General features: G+C 52.3%; 1 protein-coding gene across 1 annotated transcript in view; it reads right to left on the bottom strand.

Moving 5' to 3' along the window:
• Positions 1–21252, bottom strand: part of MEGF8 (multiple EGF like domains 8) — a 93856-nt gene that overhangs the window by 10933 nt on the left and 61671 nt on the right. Inside the window, 9 exon segments of the mRNA XM_060258650.1 lie at positions 1713–1905; positions 5148–5310; positions 6679–6886; positions 7146–7360; positions 9121–9331; positions 11541–11673; positions 12785–13019; positions 17278–17422; positions 19587–19750. Of these exon segments, the coding sequence (XP_060114633.1) occupies positions 1713–1905; positions 5148–5310; positions 6679–6886; positions 7146–7360; positions 9121–9331; positions 11541–11673; positions 12785–13019; positions 17278–17422; positions 19587–19750 (1667 nt within the window).

The following is a 21252-nucleotide window of genomic DNA, read 5'->3' as shown; positions in this document are numbered from 1 at the left end:
CCAAAAGCTCCTCCCCTGCCACAAATTTGATTCTTCTTGAAGGTGCCACTGGACTCTTCCTCTTTTCCACCGCAAAGGACAAACCTATCTTGATTTCTTTCCCTGTGCATTTTTTTAAAGTGAGTCTTCTTGTACTGGCCACTTGGGGCTTCCTCTATGTGTGTCTGCATGGCCCCCCCCCCACACACACACATATACACAACTGATTCAGGATTCATGCCCACCTTGTACCAGGCAGGGGTCATTTTGTAGAAAAAAGATGTTCCAAAGCTCATTAGCACAATTTAATTTGCATAGCTCATTTGCATATGCCACAAACACCCTGGCATCATCAGAATGTGTTCTAGATTCTATCCGCTGAGCATCCACCTTACAATGCTTCTTGAATGACAACTGTCATAATAAAACCTCACTCCAATCTAATACTCCCTCTACGCTGTGGAGACTTGTGAGGAAAAAAATTCTACTTCATGAGCTCCTGGCATAAAGTTGTGAGCTGCTGCATAAATTAGTTTGCTCTGGGATCATCCTTCCTGGGCTAAGAAAAAATGTGTGAGCCGGAGGCTAAAAAACTGTGAGCCAGCTGACGCTAACTCAGCTTAGAGGGAACACATACTATGCAGCCACAGAGGCATGATATGTTTTGGTTATTTTCTCTTTTATGGGAAAAATATTAGGAAGTTTGTCAAAACTTAAGAGTTCAGCAAAATTCTCACAGGGGGTTTGAATGATGGAGCCCAGAAGCAAATATTGGGGGTGGGGGTGGTGAAGAAAGAAAGAGCACAATAAAATTTAGAGGTTTCAGAGCTCCGCTCCTGTGAGCTCCTGCCCCAAATGAAGCCTGGTACCAGGTAAGGTAGGCTTGCCAATCCCCAGGTCCCAGCGGGGGTTCTTCCGCTTTCCCAGACTCCTTCCCGCCCCCAGTCAGCTGGCTGGCGGGGGGAAGCCCCGCCCCCAGAGGACCATCTGCCTTTCAACCTCCAGAGGCTTCAGTCTCCGACTGGAAAGGCTTCCTCTTGGGATGGTGTGTCTGTGTTACTTTGGAGAAGCTGGCAGCAACTCGTGAGTAGAGAGGCCAATCCCTCGCTTCAGGGTCGCCAGAAAAGGGGGGGTGGGGAGGGAAACGTCTGCTGAGCACGTCATTATTCCCTATGTGGAGATCGATTCTCATAGGGTATAATGGGGAATTGATCTGGAGGTTTTGGGGGCTCTGGGGGAGCTGATTTTTGAGGTAGAGGCACCAAATTTTCAGTATAGTATCTAGTGCCTCTCCCCAAAGTACCCCCCCAAGTTTAAAAACGATTGAACCAGGGCATCCAATTCTATGAGCCCCAAAAGAAGGTGCCCCTATCCATTATTTCCTACGGAAGGAAGACATTGAAAAAGGTGTGCTGTCCCTTTAAAGGTGATGGCCAGAACTCCCTTAAATTACACCCTTATCACTCCCTTAAATTACACCCTTATCATACCCTTGTTCCTGGCTCCGCCCCCAGTGTCTCCTGGCCCCACCCCCAAACTCTCCTGGCTCCACCCCCAAAGTCCCCAGATATTTCTTGAATTGGACTTGGCGACCCTAAGGAAAGGGCTGCCCCTCACTTGGACCGCCAGTCCAGCAGCTCTCTGGGACTTATCCCATTGGTGCTCGTGGCCATTCCTCCCCGCCCCACCCCCACAAAGGCTGAGCGCTCCCCCTCGCCCCGCCCCCTCCTCACCATAGTGTTGTTGAAGCAGGCCAGGCACTGATCCTGCGCCTCCACGCCCCGGCAGTTGCTGTGCTTGTTGCACTGACACTCCACCGAGCAGTTCTGCCCCACGTAGCCGAAGTGGCATTGGCAAGAGTTGGGCTCCACGCAGGTCCCATTCACGCAGCCTTGCTCGCACACCGGCTTGCACAGCCCCGTCACGCTACGAGAGAGACAGAGACCAGGGTGTGTGTGTGTGTGTGTCAGTAAAGCCTTTTCTGTCCTTCCGAGGACCAGGACCAGAGGGAAGAGGCTGCGGCTCAGGGCTGGAGCATAAAACCACAAGAATAGTCCTGGTGGTACAGACCAGTGGTCCATCTTGTTCAGTATACCGTCTCACACAGTGAATTCGCTGCCAGAGGATGGAGTGATGGTATAGATAGACGGCTGCAAAAGGAGATTAGATAGATTCATGGAAGAGAGGTCTAGCAATGGCTAGGGTGATTGAGGAACCTCCACATTCAGACGGCAGTGAACCTCTGAATCCCAGAGCCAGGAGGCAACCTCAGGGGAAGGCCTCAGCCTCTCTGCCCTGTTGTTGACCATCCAGAGGAACTGGCTGGCCACTGTGTGAGGCAGGAGGCTGGACTGGCTGGGCCACTGCTATGATCCAGCAAGGCTCTTACATTCTTATCAGGGGAAGGCCTCAGCCTCTCTGCCCTGTTGTTGACCATCCAGAGGAACTGGCTGGCCACTGTGTGAGGCAGGAGGCTGGACTGGATGGACCACTGCTATGATCCAGCAAGGCTCTTACATTCTTATCAGGGGAAGGCCTCAGCTTCTCTGCCCTGTTGTTGACCATCCAGAGGAACTGGCTGGCCACTGTGTGAGGCAGGAGGCTAGACTGGATGGACCACTGCTATGATCCAGCAAGGCTGTTCTGATGTTCTTATGAAGGCCTTGCCCTCTCTGCCCTGTTGTTGACCATCCAGAGGAACTGGTTGGCCACTGTGGGAGACAAAATGCTGGTCTAGATGGACCACTGCTCTGATCCAGCAGGGCTCTTCTGATGTTCTTATGAAGGCCTTGGCCTCTATTCCCTGTGGCTGGTCCTCCAGAGGAACTGGTTGGCCATTGTGTGAGACAGGATGCTGGACTAGATGGACCACTGGTCTGACCCAGCAGGGCTCTTTATGTTCTTATCAGGGGAAGGCGTTAGCCTCTCTGTCCTGTTGTCGGCCCTCCGGAGGAAGGAACTGGTTGGCCGCTCTGGGAGACAAAATGCTGGACTCGATGGACCACTGCTCTGATCCAGCAGGGCTCTTACAGTCTTCTGTGAGCCAAGCTAAGGTGGAGTGGGCGTACACAGTTGGGCAGGACATCGGGGCAACAAAGCAAAAGGGTAAAAGAGTAGAAATCAGAGTCCAAAGAGGGGGCAGGAGAGATCGAGTGAGAAAGGACGCCAATCCTGAGGAAGCCACCTCAGGGACAGAGGGCAAACGGCAGCTGAAGCCGGGGGCAGAGCAGGGGAAAAGAGAGACCTTTGGACAGAAGGAACCCCATGACAGAGACAGAGCAAGGTCATAGTGAAGAAATCAGAAGTCAGCCGTGGGCGTGAGTGGGAAAGCCAGTGCAAGGCAAAGCAGAGTAGACGGGAAAGGGTAGGGCTGCCAATCCCCAGGTGGGAGACAGATCACGAAGGAGAATCGCGGGCAGACAGCAAACCAAACAAAATACCACGATGCAATTACGAAAACCATGAAAATCAATAACCACAATTTATAAAAAAAAACCCTTATAAATATAGTGATATTTTCACAGATTTTCAGGACGTTTTCACGACGTCAGTAATTCATACAAAGACATATTTTGATAAATTGTGGTTACTGATTTCCACGGTCTTCGTAACTGCTTTACAGTGTTTTGTTTGGTTTGCAATCCCCAGGTGGGGCAGGGGATCCCCCAGTTTGGAGGCCCTCCCCTCACTTCAGAATCATCAGAGTGTGTGTGTGTGTGGGGGGGGGGGAATGACTGCTGCGCACGCCATTATTCCCTACGGAGACCGATTCCCATAAGGTACAATGGAAAATTGATCCATAGGTTTCCGGGGCTCCAAAGGGGCTGTTTTTTGAGGTAGGGACTCCAAAATTTCAGCATAGCATCCGGTGCTTCTCCTCAGATCATTCCTGAAGTTTCAAAAAGATTGGACCAGGGGGTCCAATTCTATGAGCCCCCAAAGAAGGTGTCCCTATCCTCCATTACTTCCTTTGGAAGGAAGGCATTAAAAAGGAGCATGGTCCCTTTACATGTGATTGCCAGAACTCCCTTTGGAGTTAAGTCGTGCTTGTCACATCCTTTCTCCCAGCTCCACCCACAAAGTCCCCAGTTATTTCTTGAGTCGGACTCAGCAACCCTAGAATAGGGTTGTTAGAATGTGTATTTGAGGATTAACTGGATATTTGGTGCGTTCTGTGTCTGAATGCTGCCGTGGTTTGGGACATCTTTGTTCTGGCCTTCCCCCAGTTCAAGTGTTTAGACCCAACCGGAAACTCCAAATCAGGCGTGGGGTGGGGTGGGATATTATATGAGAGCCAGCTTGGTGTAGTGGCTAAGTATGCAGACTCTTATCTGGGAGAACCAGGTTTGATTCCCCACTCCTCCACTTGCAGCTGCTGGAATGGCCTTGGGTCAGCCATAGCTCTCGGAGTTGTCCTCAAAAGGGCAGCTTCTGGGAGAGCTCTCTCAGCCCCACCCACCTCACAGAGTGTCTGTTGCGGGGGGGAGAGATAAAGGAGATTGTGAGTCGCTCTGAGACTCTGAAATTCAGAGTATCGGGTGGGATATAAATCCAATATCATCATCATCATCATATGCGGTAGAAGAACTTCACTTCTTCCCCTTCTGCCCACCTGGCTATGAGATGTCTAAACCCACAGCAAGCAGGCCCGTAGTGCCCCATCGGGCCCAGCCTCCTTGTGGATTTTAAAGGGCCCCCTCCCTAAGCCAAACGGTATGTTCTTGGGTGGGAGGAGAGGCCCCTAAATTGCACAGGCTGCAAGCACAGCCAGAGTCCTTTCGGGGTGGGTAGTGAAGGAGTTGGGCGGCTAGGACACCTCTCCCCCAGCCAGCGTGTACAAGCCGTGTGCATTCCCTGCTGCTCCCGGTTGGGGAAGGGCGGAGGAAACAGGGAGACGGGGAGGGAGCGCAGAGATACAAATCAGCCTTCTTTGGAACTTCGGAACTGGAAGTTGATCACTGCAGGCTGAGCTCCAGGGAAGGCAGAAGGGGCATCGGAGCTGACCTGCAATTTAAATCACACTGGAAGGGGGAGGGGGAGGGGAGGCCCCCAGCCTCTCCAGCTTCTTGCTCTCACCTCCATGACCCCCGTTTCCCCCCCCCGTGGCCCCCTTCCCCTGGGACTTAGCTACGGGGCTGACGGCAAGGCTGTTCCCTGCCACCACTCACTTGTCCAGCATGTATCCGTTCTTGCAGGTGCACTGGTAGCCCTGGGGCAGGTCGTTGCAGTTCTGCGTCTCGTTGCAGTCGTGGTGCCCGTTCCGGCACTCGTTCTCGGGAGGGCATGCCATGAAGGCCCAGTCCGCCTCCATGTCGCACAGCTGCGGCTGCGCTGCAGGGTTGGGGAGACGTAGGGATGCCGTGAGAACCACAGGGAGCTCTGGGGGAAGGAGGCGTTCCCGTGGCTGCCCCGCCCACCTGACCCAGGAGGAAGGGGAGCTCCTGTTCAACAGGGGCTGGGGATTCCCCTGGTTGTCAAAACGTTCCTATTTCCCTTTTTGAATAACGAACAGGCTTTTAAAATTGATTTTAAAAAATAAATAAATTACAAACTTACAGGATATAGCAGGGGTGGCCAACAGTAGCTCTCCAGATGCTTTTGCCTACAACTCCCATCAGCCCCAGCCATTGGCCACGCTGGCTGGGGCTGATGGGAGTTGTAGGCAAAAAAAAACTTCTGGAGAGCTACCGTTGGCCACCCCTGCCCTAAAGAACCACAGGAAGAAGCAAGGACAAACTGAAAAAACCGCGGAAGATTATCGAAGTCCCAAATACTAGAAGTTGCTACTGTTAAACCTTGTTCCAAAACTCTCTTGAAGGTGAAACAGCCTGAAGAATAAATTTTATATCTCAATGTTACCTATGTTTCACTATTATCACAGTAAATTATAAACAGTCGAACATCAGTTATAACAACCAAAGTCCCAGCTCCATTCAGTCCCATGTAAGCATGTCAGTTTCAGACTTCAGTACCTTATTTCAGACTTCAGTAACTTCGCCTCCCCCACTACCCCGGAGGATGGGTTAAAGTGCCAGTGCTTGGGCCGATTCCACTGAAGAAAAGTCCCTTATGATTTTATATCAGTCCTTTCCTATGCTGGCATTGCTACCAGAGGCTTCCTTTGCGCCCACTTTTATGAATTCCAGCTTGTTGATGCTCTGAAGCTGTTATAGCTGCTGTTGGGAAATAGGAAAGGCCTGATATAAAACCATAAGGCACTTTTCTTCAATGGAATCAACACAAGCACGAGCACTTTAACCCGTCCCGTAGGAGCGGGAGGGCGAAGTTACTGAAGTCTGAAATAAGGTACTGAAGTCTGAAACTGACAAGCTTACATGGGACTGAATGGAGCTGGGACTTTGATTGTTATAACTGTTATAATTTACTGTGATAATAATGAAATATAGGTAACATTGAGATATAAAATTTATTCTTCAGGCTGTTTCACCTTCAAGAGAGTTTTGGAAACAGGTTTAACAGTAGCAACTTCTAGCATTTGGGGCTTCGTTAATCTTCCATAGTTTTTATGGTTTGTCATTAATACTGTTTCGGTGCCTGGGGAAATACAGTCAGAGATGCTGCCCTGGCAATGGGGAGCTGCTACCCTCTTAAGCAAGATGTTCTGTTCCCACTCATCTTCCCTTCCACCCAAGAAGACGCGCCCAGAAATGCCATGCCCGGGTTCTGTCCGGTACGTACCGTAGCGAGGGCCGCTCAGCCCACCCTCTATGCAACGCCCTTTGCCGTTCTCGCCCCAGAGGCCGCACCACCCGCATCGAGGCTGCTGGATGCAGAGGGCGCACTGCTGGAACTGGGAGCAGGACGGGGAGCAGCTCTCGGCCCCACTCAGCACCCGGCCGCACATCCCGGCCGCACAGCGCATGGGCAGGTACGTGGGGCTCATGCACTGCGGAAAGGAAAAGGGAGAAGGTTAGCCCTCACTTGCCAATGCTGGCCCTCACTTGCCAGTGTTAGCCATCACTGGCCAATGGGCAGTGAGGGTTTACTCTCTCAACAGAAAACACCCAGATCTTCACCCATTACAAGGATCAGGTAGGAATAGGGGATAAGAAAGACCTCACCCAGAGATCACGAAGAGCTCCATTTAATGATCATGGCCACCGATTCCCCCCGTGCAGAAGCCCAGAGTGGAAGGGAGGAAGCACCTGCCGAAGGCTGATGCTCCAGACGCACTGCTGCCAGCCGCCGTCGGCCCCCTTGGAGCTGAGGCACTCCTCGCAGGTGGTGTGGTTGTGGCAGGGCGTGGGGCAGGCCAGGGGGGGCGAGGACTCCACGGGCATTGGGGAGACATTGAGGAGCGAGTGGCTGAAGCAGGTCCAGTCGTAGGTGGGCTGGACGCTCAGGATGCGCCGCGTCTCCCCTGTGAGCCGGGGAAGGAGAGAAGCTGCTGGTCAGGGCTGACGTTAAATCCAGGGGAAGCAGTGGCCCCAGGAGTGGGGGGCATTGAAGAAGATATTGGATTTATACCCCCCCCCCTTCACTCAGAATCTCAGAGTGGCTCACAATCTCCTTTACCCTTCTCCCCCACAACAGACACCCTGTGAGGTGGGTGGGGCTGAGAGAGCTCTGACAGCAGCTGCCCTTTCAAGGACAAAGTCTCACAGCGGCCTACAATCTCCTTTACCTTCCTCCCCCACAACAGACACCCTGTGAGGTAGGTGGGGCTGAGAGAGCTCTTACAGCAGCTGCCCTTTCAAGGACAGAGTCTCAGAGCGGCCTACAATCTCCTTTCCCTTCCTCCTCCACAACAGTTATCCTGTGAGGTAGGTGGGCTGAGAGAGCTCTCACAGCAGCTGCCCTTTCAAGGACAACCTCTGCAGAGGTCCTTGAAAGGGCAGCTGCTGTGAGAGCCCTCTCCAGCCCCACCCACCTCACAGGGTGTCTGTTGTGGGGGAGGAAGGGAAAGGAGATTGTGAGCCACTCTGAGACTCTTTGGAGCGGAGGGCGGGATATCAATCCAATATCTTCTTCTAAGTCATTAGCCTCTTGTTTCCAATGCAGTGTTGATCTTGGGAGGAAGACTTCGACGAAATGGGCCTCTATCCGGGTGCTCACTGGATGGACTTTTCTTCGTAATATCACGAGGTTTACTTCTTTTTAATGTGACAAAAAGATTTCTATGATTCCTGAAAACATTTGTACTAAATATGTTAGCCGACCTATCACAGTGTTTGCGTTTAATGAGTCCCTGTAATATGAACTGTGATCCCAAGTTGGTGTTTTTTTTTTTTAATTGCAGTTCATCTCCAGACCAAAGTTCTCTCTAAGCTGCAGAGTCTTGTGAGCAACAATTTTACTTTGTGAGCTCCTGGCATTAAAGTCGTGAGCTGCTGCATCAATTAGTGTGCTCTGGGGACATCCTTCCTGAACTAAGACAAAAAGGTGTGAGCCGGAGGCTAAAAACCTGTGAGCTGGCTCACGCTAACTCAGCATAGAGGGAACACTGCTCCAGACCACTAAGATCAGTTCCCCTGGAGAAAATGGCTGCTTTGGAGGGCAGTCTCTATGGCAATATACTCTGCTGACGTCCTTCCCTGCCTCAAACCCTGCTCTCCCCAGGCTCCACCCCCCAAATGCTCCCCAACCTGAATCGGGCAACCCTATAAGAAGGAAGGTGAGCATTATTTGAGCTAAGGGCCTCTTTGGTGCCAGCACTCTTTGCCTCCATGTGCCAGTTCTGTAACACCCCCCAACTGGTGCCTTCCCAGTGCATTCCTTGGCCGTTCCTTCCCCAGTCACCAACAGCCACCAGGCCCAGCATTCCTTTCCTTGCCCCCTCCCCCAAAGCCAGGGGTGGAATTCTAGCAGGAGCTCCTTTGCATATGAGGCCACACACCCCTGATGTAGCCAATCCTCCGAGGGTTTACAAGGCTCTTTTTTGTAAGCTCTTGGAGGATTGGCTACATCAGGGGGGGGGTGGCCTAATATGCAAAAGAGGTCCTGCTAGAATTTCACCCCTGCCCAAAGCCCTCCCTTCCTTCGCCCTCTGACACTGCCCTCCCCTTCTGCCCCCTCCGCAGCCCCTTCCCCGGGCTTCTCCTTGACCCAGGCCAGCCCTCCCCCCCAACTGCAATCTTCCCTCCCCCTTCCTGCTCCCCCCACACCTATCCCGCTCCTCACCGGTGCGCTTGAACTGCCGGGTCCACATGCACTTCCCTGAGGCCGTGCACTTGGCGCAGTCCGAGGCCTCGCACGAGATCTCCGAGCAGTTGCTGGCCACGAAGATCTCACGCTGGTTGATGCGGCAGTCGTTCTCCGAGGTGCAGCTGCCTGTGCTGCCGATGCAGGCCCCCTCGGGGCAGTTGGTGCACCACTTGCACTGGGGTAAGGCCTGGGGGGAGGGGCAGAAAGTCGGAGTCATGAGATCTCTCCTCGGGAGCCGGCTGTTCAGGGGTCTCAGCTGCAGCTGCTACCCATCGCTCTCTTGGTTTATTTGAGCCCCGTGACGCAGAGTGGTAAAGCTGCAGTACTGCAGTCCAAACTCTTTGCTCACGACCTGAGTTCGATCCCCGGTGGAAGCTGGGTTCCGGTAGCCAGCTCCAGGTTGACTCAGCCTTCCATCCTTCCGAGGTCGGTCAAATGAGTCCCCAGTTTGCTGCGGGGGGGGGGGGGGGAAGTGTAGATGACCGGGGAAGGCGATGCAAACCATCCCGTAAAAAAGCCTGCCGTGAAACGTCATGATGCGACGTCACCCCAGAGTTGAAAAAACGACTGGTGCTTGCACGGGGGACTGCCTTGACCTTTTAACCTTTTTGAGCAGGCAAGCGCCTTTGGAATCCTGACGGAGTATGGTAGGCACAGCCACAAAATGGCTGCCACCGAAATGGCTGCTTCGTGAGGCGGAGCCGGCCACAAGATGGCAGTCACGGCTAACCTTCAATCATAAAACAATGATCCTTGTGTTGCGGCGGGAGCTGCTGCTAGAGTGACGTTTTAAGAAATCTGCATTCCCACGGCTAACTGGAAATCTCGCTGGGCAAGACCCAGTCACACCCACTTTCTCAAAACATTTGACGGGCATCATGAAAGGTGTCTGCAGGCACTGTGGCGCCCACGGGCACCCTCTTGGGGGCTCCCTGATATAAGTCACCTGGCATTCTGGCACCTTCTTGCATGTCACTGGGGTATATTTATTCAGAAAAACGTATCCGTTCCTGCCCCGAAGCAAATCACAGAGTAAAAACAACGCAGCAAAATGACTGAAACAGCCACATTAAAAACGATCAATAATGAACAAGCTGCAAAAACTAGCCAGAACCTTAAATATATCAGTATCAAACCAACATTCAGCAACACAACAAAACATTTCTCAGGCAGCAGTAACATCAAGCCATCTTTATACATACTGAGTTTGTAGCACCGTTAAGTTTTACTGGATTTTAGACTATTTATGTAATTTAATTAATGTATGAACAGTTTTATATTGTTATTGTTTTGATTTTATTGTTGTTGTATCATGGTATGTACCATGTCCTGGAAGCCGCCCTGAGCCTGCCTCGGCGGGGAGGGCGGGGTATAAATAAAAACTTATAATTATTATTATTATTAAAAGCAGATTATGAAACAGCTTTTAAAAAATGGAACCGCTCAGCTGAAGGCCAGGGTAGAAATGGATACATTTGAGCCTGGTACCGAAAGGAAAGGAAAGCACATGCCAGTTCAGAGTCATGGGGAAGGGCAATCCAGAAAGGTGCCACCACTGAAAAGGCCCTGCCTCTGGTCGCCACTCACTCGCCCTCTGCTGGCAGAGCTTGGGAAGACAAACTCAACAGGATGACGGGAAGAGGTTCTCCAAGTGATATGAGCTGCATGGATCTGCAGCTACATGGTGTTGTGATGAGCTGGTTACCAGAGGGTCTGTGCTTCCTTGCAAACACAGAATATGATCAATTTTTTCTCCCAGCCATGTTTTCACAGCTTTGCTGTTTGGCCTGCTGGAACGTCAGACACATTCCTAATTCCTTTTCCACCCACTAAAGCAGGAACTGGTGAAGTTAGGATCACCATGGGCCAGTGACACCCATCAGCCTACCTGGCAGGGCTGTTGTGAGCAGAACACGGAGGAGAGGAAAACAATGTAACCTGCTTTGGGTCTCCGTTGAGGAGAAAGGCATGGAACAAATGAATTAAATACATTAAATATATGACAAAATAAACATATTGGGGAGGGACGGTGGCTCAGTGGTAAAGCATCTGCTTGGTAAGCAGAAGGTCCCAGGTTCAATCCCTGGCATCTCCAACTCAAAAGGGTCCAGGAAAGTAGGTGTGAAAAAACCTCAGCTTGAGACCCTGGAGAGGCGCTGCCAGTCTGAGTAGACAAGACTGACTTTGATGGACCGAGGGTCTGATTCAGTAGAAGGCAGCTTCATATGTTCATATGTTCAATGCCCTGTGATTCTAAAGCCATAATGCTCCCCGCCCCCAGCCAGAAATGCCAAGTTCAAATCCCTCAACAGACAGACAGGAAGTGCTCCGCAGTACTTCCTGCTGGCCGATTTGTCCCGCCCCTCCTCGGAACACCAGACTGAAAGGCTACTCACTGGGATCCCCAGGCTGTGGGCCATGGCCCGGGGATGCTGGGCGAGGCACTCGCTGCACGTTCTGAGCCGACGACACTCGTCCGCAGACCGAGGGGTGGGGAAGCAGGAGGCCCCCCCGAAGGAACAGCCCAGCCTGCGAGAAGAAGAAATGGGATTTATATCCCACCCTATACTCTGAATCTCAGTCTCAGAGCAGTCACAATATTCTTTACTTCCCCCCCCACACACACACACACAGGGCTCTTACAGCAGCTGCCCTTTCAAAGACAACCTCTGCCAGAGCTATGGCTGACCCAAGGCCATTCCAGCACCTGCAAGTAGAGGAGTGGGGAATCAAACCTGGTTCTCCCAGATAAGAGTCTGCCCTTTCAAACACAACCTCTGCCAGAGCTATGGCTGACCCAAGGCCATTCCAGCAGCTGCAAGTAGAGAAGCAGGGAATCAAACCTGGTTCTCCCAGATAAGAGTCTGCGCACTTCACCACTACACCAAACTGGCTCTCAAACTGGCAGGAAGGAAGAGAAGCCACAAACGTCAACACCAGCATTCCCCTCCACCCCGCTGTTCCCCACTTGATGCCTGCCACCCTTCCCTAGTGGTGGTGGAATAATAATCATCATATGGCAGTGGGGTACGTATAGCCGGGAGATCCTAAGATTGTCTGGCAGCCAGAAGTTCTAGCTCTTTTAGCACTCTGTGCCACCAGGTAGGGAGCTAGCCTTTTTTGGGCTGAGAGAACTTGTGACTGGCCCAAGGCCACCCAGCTGGCTTTATGTGGAGGAGTGAGGAATCAAACCCAGTTCTCCAGATTTAGAGGCTGCTGCTTTTAACTGCAAGACCAAACCGGCTCTCGATGGTGATGGAAAACGCTGCTAAGTCACAGTGGGCTTTCCAGGGAAGAGACGTTCAACCTCCATTGGGTTTTGAACTTGTGGGGGCGGGGGGGCTTCTGAAAGAAGGTATGCCATATCCTAAAATAAGATGTGTCACCCTGACCTCAGTAGCCTTGGCACGTACTTGGATAGGAGATCTCCTTGGAATACCAGCAGTCAGGAGAGCAGGGACAGGCTCTCTGAATATCCTCTGGGTCCCCCAAGCAGGGGTCAGTCACCCGAGGTCACCGGGACTTCCAGTCGTAAACACACACACAAAATAGGGGGGGGGGGAATGGGTGCGAGAATTCTGTTTCCCTGAGATGGCCACTGTCAGACGTTCCCCCCATCTTTGCTCTCCACTCCACGCACCTCTCAGCAGTATCCGCAGAGAGGCAGCTGGCTCGGCACCACGTACAGCTGGCCCCGGACCCGTTGCAGGCTTCAGGGCCGGAGAAGATGAGGCATGGGTCGGAGGGCACCGAGAGAGCCACCATCCGCCCCAGCGCCACACCGTTGAAGCCCCCAGAGAGGTATATCCGGCCCCCGACGGCAGCCACGGCGTGGGCGATGGACTCCATGATGGGCTGCCCCACCACTGCTTCTGCTAAATGGGATGGGGGGAGTGGGGAGGAGAAAGGTGAACAAACAGAAGCAGGTGTCAAAAGGTGAAGGGGGGTTGTTTGCTTGCAAAGAAAGAAGTTACTGGGATGCCAGCCTCCAGGTGGGGCTTGAAGGTAGCCTGGATATAAGAGCATCAGAGAAGCCATGTTGGATCAGGCCAGTGGCCCACCCAGTCCAACACTCTGTGTCACATAAGAACGTAAGAGAAGTCCTATTGGATCAGGCCAATGGCCCCTCCAGTCCAACACTCTGTGTCACATAAGAACATAAGAGAAGCCCTGTTGGATCAGGCCAATGGCCCCTCCAGTCCAACACTCTGTGTCACATAAGAACATAAGAGAAGCCATGTTGGATCAGGCCAATGGCCCATCCAGTCCAACACTCTATGTCACATAAGAGAAGCCATGTTGGATCAGGCCAATGCCCCCTCCAGTCCAACACTCTGTGTCACATAAGAACATAAGAGAAGCCATGTTGGATCAGGCCAATGGCCCATCCAGTCCAACACTCTGTGTCACACAGTGGCCAAAACCCAGGTGCCATCAAGAGGTCCACCAGTGGGGCCAGGACATTAGAAGCCCCCCCACTGTTGCCCCCTCCCCAGTACCAAGAATACAGAGCATCACTTGCCCCAGACAGAGTCTTCCCTCTGCCTTGAGGTGAATGGACACTGATGAACCTCTGCTCCATTATAAGAACACAAGAGAAGCCATGCTGGATCAGGCTGATGGCCCATCCAGTCCAAAACCCCATGTCACACAGTGGCCAAAATTTGGGTGCCATCAGGAGGTCCACTAGCAGGGCCAGAGCTCCAGAAGCCCTCCCACTTTGGCCACCCAAGCACCAAGAACACAGAGCATCCCTGCTCCAGACATTGTGTTCCCTCTGGACCTTGTGATAATAGCCATTGATGGCCCTCGACTCCTCTACCTGAGCTACTGCCATTTCATAGGGCCTGTAAGACGGAGCTGTTCCGCCGGGCTTTTCGTTGAGGCAGCGGGTGTCCTATTCCACCAACTATTCTATCAGTCGGCCTCCCGCGTTGTGACATCAGGCTTTATAGCCTTGTTGAGGTGCTGAATCTGATTTTAACGCCATCACTTCTCGGGCCAAAAACTGTAATCTGTGAAATGTGCCCTTTCCTCCGGTGATGCACCGTGTTTAGTTTGATCGTTCTGCTGCTTGGTTTGATTGTACTGTTTTAAATTCGACTTGTTGGTTTTTATTGTCTGATTTATGCTGTGATCCGCCCTGAGTCCATTATGGCAAAGGGCAGAACATAAGTTCACTAACTAACTAAATAAACAGATGTTTCTCCAGTCCTCTCTTGAAGCTGTCTGTGCTTATAGCCACCACCCCTTCCTGCAGCAGTGAAGGCTACCTATTCATCTAGGGTTGCCAAGTCCAATTCAAGAAATATCTTGGGACTTTGGAGGTGGAGCCAGGAGACATTGGGGTGGAGCCAGGAACAAGGGTGTGAGAAGCATAATTGAACTCCAAGCGAGTTCTGGCCATCACATTTAAAGGGACAGCACACCTTTTTAAATGTCTTCCTTCCATAGGAAATAATGAAGGATAGGGGCACCTTCTTTTGGGGCTCATAGAATTGGACCCCCTGGTCCAATCGTTTTGAAACTTGGGGGGTACTTTGGGGAGAGGCACTAAATACTATACTGAAAATTTGGTGCCTCCACCTCAAAAAACAGCTTCCCCAGTGCCCCCGAACCCTCCAATTCCCCATTATACCCTATGAGAATCGATCTCCACATAGGGAATAATGAAGTGCTCAGCAGACATTTCCTTCCCTCTCCCCCCACCCCGCCACCCCGTTTCTGGCGACTCTGAAGCGAGGGATTGGCCTCTCTACTCACAAGTTGCTGCCAACTTCTTCAAAGTAACAGACACACCATCCCAAGAGGAAGCCTTTTAATCGGAGACTGAAGCCTCCAGAGGTGGAAAGTCACATGGTCCTCTGGGGGCGGGGCTTTCCTCCGCAGGCCAACTGACTGGGGGCAGGAAGAAGCCTAGGAAAGCAGAAGAACCCCCGCTGGGACCTGGGGATTGGCAAGCCTATATTCATCACTCTTGAGTGACAGCTCATCTCCAGTCTAGAGAGATCAGTTCCCTTGGATAAAACAGGATGCTTTGGAGGGGGGGCTCTGTGTCTGTACCCCACTGAGGTTCCTGTCCTCCCCGGCTCCACCCTCAAATCTCCACAAATCCCCCTACCTGGAGCTGGCAGTGGCAACCCTACCCACCCACCACCCACCTCCCACACACACTGGGGATACCTGGTGTCCTGATCTGTGCTGTACTGAGACAGAGGCCTAGTGGGCATACGGAGCCTGTGTCTCAGTAGAAAGAGACAGCCTACAATCCCCAGAATGCTTGGTGCTGGTTTCAGCCAATCAACGTCCAAGCAGGCTCTGAGGAGAACTGTTTAAAAGCTCTCTCCGTCGGGAGACAAACGCTGTTCTTTCCTCCTGAGAGGTCAAGCAGGCAGGGCGGCTGCTGTTAGGAGGAAGACCCTCACTCTGAGGGAGGGAGAGAGAGAGCAGGCCGAGGCCTGGGGCCTAACAGACTAGGAACAGTCAAGTCTAGTCGCGTTAGGGGCTTTATGTTTATTTTCCTTCACCCACGTTACAATAGTTTCAAAGCACCTTATCTGTTCACTTCCTCTTTTATTGATCTTCCTGTTTAAAATAAACCTTTCTGTTGTTCTTTGTGACTCTGCCTGGTCTACACGCCTATTTTCTTGGCCAAAGCAAGGGATAATCTGAAGGGCTTGGGCCTTCCCCAGGGACCCTCATTCCGGAGTGGTGGCAGCGTCAGGTGACACCCCCAACTGGGTCATGACACCTGACAACCCTAGTTAGAACTCAAGAGCAGCCACGCTAGGTTGGACCAATGACCCATCCGGTTACCCAGACGTTGTTCCCCCTCCACGGCCCGCCAGTAGGACCTGGAGGACCAAGCTTTTTGTTGCCCTGGGGCGGACTGGCTACAAAGGTCACCAGCGGGGCTTTTTTTTTTTGTATCAGGAACTCCTTTGCATATTAGGCCGCACCTCCCTGATGTAGCCAATCCTCCTGGAGCTTACAGTAGGCCCTATAAGCTCTTGGAGGATTGGCTGCAGAAGAAGAAGAGGAAGAAAACTGTAGATTTATACCCCACCCTTCTCTCTGAATCAGAGACTCAGAACGGTTTACAATCTCCTAAATCTTCTCCCCCCACAACGGACACCCTGTGAGGTAGGTGGGGCTGAGAGGGCTCTCACATCAGCTGCCCTTTTAAGGACAACTCCTATGAGAGCTATGGCTGACCCGAGGCCATTCCAGCAGCTGCAAGTGGAGGAGTGGGGAATCAAACCTGGTTCTCCCAGATAAGAGTCTGCACACTTAACTACTACATCAAAGTGGCTCTCAGAGGTGTGTGGCCTAATATGCAAAGGAGTTCCTGCCATAAAGAAAGCCCCAGTCACCAGGCGAAGTCCTTGGGGGGGGGGTGTCCCCCTGCCAGTGGACAGGAGCTCTGTAGTTAAACCCTAGAGCAGGGGTATGTGGCAGGGACCTAAGGGGGACATGAACCACACTGTGTTGCACGATGGAAGTAGATGTGAGCCAGGCTGGTGTGTATGTGTGTGTGCTGTATGTGTATGTGTGTGTTGCTCCTTCCCCATTCTCTTGGAGTGGGGGCAGGCCCTCTTCCTTCCTCCTTCCCCCTTCTCTGTTGAGGGCGGATCAGGAAGCAGAACCCTTTTCCAGGTGTGCATTATTTTTTTGCCTCTGAGTCCACTCCTCACCTTGGTATCCAGTGGCCTTGTGTGGACCTTTCATGAGACTTGCCCCAATCACATGTCTGGACCAGGGGTGGCCAAACTGCAGCTCAGGAGCCACATGTGGCTCTTTCACACATATTGTGTGGCTCTTGCAGCCCCCAGTCCCTGTTGACCGGCCTGCGGAAGCTATTTGTCTTTTTAAACCACTTCTCCAAGCCAAGCCAGATGGCAGCTTGGAGAATGCATTTAAAGTTAAAGTTGCTTTCTTTCCACCTCTCCCCATCGATTTGCGGCTCTCAGACATCTGACGTTTATTTGTATGTGGTTCTTACGTTAAGCAGGTTTGGCCACCCCTGGTCTGGACCCTTCTGCTCGGCCTCCGGAGATCCTCAGGAAGAGGCAGGAAACTGGGCATGGCCTTCGCTTCTTTGCTCTGGCTCCCAAATCCGGCCTCCCCCTTTACCTGTGCTGTTGGGCAGGATCCAAGTGTTGCAGTTCAGCTGGTAGAAGAAGAGGTGGTTGGTGAAGTTCTCGCGCTCCGTGCGGCCCCCGATCACCACCATGGTGTCCTTCAAGACGGCCGCCACGTGGAAGAAGTGAGCCAGAGGCTGGGGGGTGGGGAGAGAGACCACGTCGTAGCGGGATGCAGCCACTACGTCCCCCCAACCCACCCCAAACATCATCACCCTCTTGCCCTGGGCTCAACACGTCCCCCACCCTGGGGTTATGTCAACATTTGGAACTGTCCAATCTAAATCGCTTTTTGGTAATAGCAGCAAAGCCCCTCCAACTGAGTAGCAATACTTTTCTGCCTTTCCCACACTTCTGATAATTTTTCTCTCCCCGCCCCCCCCCCCCCAAAAAAATATTGCTAATTTAGCACCAAACGCAGGGAAAAGCCATCTTAAAATCCGAATCATTCCTGCTTGTGAAAGCCTCTGTCCTCTAACAGGTCACAGCAGGGGTGTCGAGCTCCTGTCAGGCCCCTGAGCGACTGGCTGTCGTCTGCTTCCTTCTCCCTCTCTCTCGCTTCCTTCTGCATCACAGCTTGCTTTGCCAGGCTTGCTCAATCGCACAGGAGCTACAGAGTGAAGCCTCTATTTTCTCCATTGGCTGAGGCTCCTCCCTTGGTGAGGAGCTGGTGGGGGCCATGGTCTGTCATGAGCCCTGAGGAGGGGGAGCTGGAAGGGTTAACAGACCAGGAAGAACCAACAGCTGGCCCACCAATCACTCTCCCCACATTCCAGGCACCCGCCCCGGCTGTTGACGATCAGTCTCCTCCAAGCTCTCCCCCTCCCATCTGAAGAATGCGCAGCCGTCTTTGACGAACACTGGCAGAACACAGGCGCGCTGCACGCCAATGCTTGCGATCTCTTAGCCCTGATTATTAGCAGAACTACGGCCACCCAGGGAGCAGGCTGATTGAGGCGCCCATATAACTCATGCCCGGGCTTGCATCCACACTCCTTCCTGCTTCTAGTTCCTGACTGGTTTGAATTCCTTGGCACCCTGACCCTTTGGCTTTGGACACTGACTTCTGCTTCTGGTTTGCGATTTTGCTGTGGTGGCTCCTGACTGACTCCTTGAACTTTGACTTCAGACTGGCTTTAGACTCCCTCCTGCCTGCGCCCTGAGAACGTGACGTGGTCAGACACAGGCTTGACAGGTTTATGGTGGGACACTTCCAGCTCCCTGCTTTTCATTACCCCTCCACTGTTGCTCAGCTGGGTGGCAGGTGAAAAACTGGGGAGGGGGTATTGTAGGAATTAACATGTCAGGGTAGGATCCAGGAGACCCAGGTTTGAATCCCCATTCTGCCCCGGAAGCTTGCTTGGGGCCACTCACACCCTCTCTGTCTAGCCTACCTCACAGGGTCATTGTGAGGATAAACAGGGAAAGAGAACAACATTAGCCACTTTGGGTCTTCAATGGGAGGAAAGTGGAATATAAATCAAGTCAATGAAAATCAGCAAATGTATAAATAAAATACCGATGCCATTACATCGCTTCCAGCAGGACCCGGAAGGGACACCATTGTATCAAGTGAAGCTCTAGCGTTTGTACAAAGCTCTATAGCTAAACCAGGGGTCCTCAAACTTTTTAAATAGGGGGCCAGTTCACTGTCCCTCAGACTGTTGGAGGGCCGGACTGCCGTTACTGTACAAGGCCGCGGGCCATCAGTTCTCTGTCTTCTGCATCTCTCTCCCTTCCCCACACCACACACCCCAGCCTGGGAACTCACCTCACCTCGGTATCGCCTCACTCTCTGTCTCTGCCGCCTCAGCCCAGTGCCGGAAGTGTGCATTGCTAACGCGAGTTTAGGTCGAACGTCACTTCCGGTCTGATTTTGCCATAACCCGGCGGGCCGCATAAACGTCCTCAGCGGGCCGCATCTGGCCCGTGGGCCGTAGTTTGAGGACCCCTGAGCTAAACCCTAGAGCAGAGGTATGTGGCAGGGACTTCTTTGCATATTAGGCCACACCTCCCTGATGTAGCCAATCCTCCAAGAGCTTACAGCAGGCCCTGTCCTAAGAACCGTGTAAACTTTTGGAGGATTGTGGTGTGTGGGTGTGGCCTGCTATGCAAAGGAGTCCCTGCCACACAAAAAAGCCCCCGTTTCCCTCTAATTTCCCACCCCCTTCCTGAGCAGAACTGAACTGCCATAATCTTCAAACGGGCAGCGCAAGACCCTGCATGGCTCCAGGCCGCCTGTGCTCATGAGTGGCCGCTCACTCACCTGCCCAGCTTCGAGAGAACCCTGCAAGTCCTCACCTTTGGGCCCTGAGAGGGGGCCAGGAGGCTCCAAGTCAGGTTGGGGTAATAAAGGCTATAGAGCTCCGGGGATGCCGAAACCATCTCCACGTGGAAGCGGTGGCCGCCGAAGACATAGATGGCGTCGGTGCCTTCGTGGTAGACCGCTGAGTGCCCGTACAGACCTGGAGAGGAGACAACAGCGAGAAACGCTTAACAGGTTTGCACTGCTTTCTCTTCCCCTGAAGCCCTTTGGCAACGTCTACCACAACTCTGTAAGGCAGACAAGGGTTACTGTCCCATGTTGCAGACAGGGAACGGAAGATGGAAGATCACGCCTTGCCTAAGGCCACCTGGGGAGCTGGTGAACATATGAACATACGAAGCTGCCTTATACTGAATCAGACCCTGGGTCCATCAATTGTCTTCTCAGACTGGCAGCCGCTCTCCAGGGTCTCAAGCTGAGGTTTTTCACGCCTACTTTTTAGTTGGGAGATGCCAGGGATTGAATTTGGGACTTTCTGCTTACCAAGCAGATGCTCTACCACTGAGCCACCGTCCCTCCCCAATAAGATAAGGAGAAACTTCCTGGTTTGTAATGGACTAAACCGGGATGGCCAAATTTGCTTAATGTAAGAACTGCATAGAATAAATATCGGATGTTTGAGAGCTGCAAGACACAAATGCCAGATGCTTGAGAGCCACAAGGCAAGGAGAGAGAGGTGGAAAGCAACTTTAAATGCATTCTCCAAGTCGCTGGCTGGCTGGGTGAAGTGATTTAAAGAGAGAAATGCCTTCTCCAAGCTGGCTGATGGTGTGCTGAAGGCTTCAACAGCCACACAAGGCTCCTGAGACACAGTTTGGCCACTCCTGGACTAAACTATTTTAATTAATTAATTGTCTGTCTTTCTCACAAGGGACAAGGTGGATTATGGAGTGTGTCAGTACAATTGCAAAAAATGGGACGTTCAATTGGGGTTGCCAGGTCCCCTTGGTGTGCCCTGACACGATGATGTCACCCAGAAGTGACGCCATCACATCAGGGATGTCACACAGCAACGTTCTGGTTTGGGGCAAAACTCAACGGCAAAACCAGCTTCAAGCCGTAGAGTTTTGCCCTGAAACCACAGCATCACCGCATGACATCCCCGGAATAATGACATGGCTTCCAGGTGACATCATCGCATCAGGGATGTTGTCCATCCATGTCGCTGTGTGGGGGTGGGGTTTCCTCTGCTGGCCAGGTAAGCCCTGAAAACCAGGGGAGCTCACACCAGGACATGGGGACTGACAACCCTACGTTCAATAACCGAGGCATTAGGATTGTAGAAGTCTGGAACTGCCAGAAAGAAACAGAAGCAGAGCATAAAGTATTCACATGACACAAGTCAGGAGTGCTGAACTCATTTGCTTTGAGGACTGGATCTTGACCTTTTCAGGCCAGGCCATGTGTGTCATAAAATGTAATGCCAGATCAAGGAGATAAAACTTTATAATGGACAAAGACAAACACACACATTCAGCCTAATCCAACTCACTGCCTTGCTGAGGCTCAGCCAGCAGAAAGAAGAGAGGCTTGGCTCAGTAGCTCTGCTGTGCGATTGAGAGAGCCTGGCAAAGCAAGCTCTCCTTCCCCTACTTCCTTCCCAAGGGAGGAGCTTTGCTCTGTAACTCCTGTGCGATTGAG

This window comes from Heteronotia binoei, chromosome 17 (genome assembly GCF_032191835.1).
Source record: "Heteronotia binoei isolate CCM8104 ecotype False Entrance Well chromosome 17, APGP_CSIRO_Hbin_v1, whole genome shotgun sequence".
Lineage (NCBI taxonomy): Eukaryota > Metazoa > Chordata > Lepidosauria > Squamata > Gekkonidae > Heteronotia > Heteronotia binoei.
Note: the sequence above shows the minus strand (reverse complement) of the source record. Positions and strands in the feature narration are given on the sequence as shown.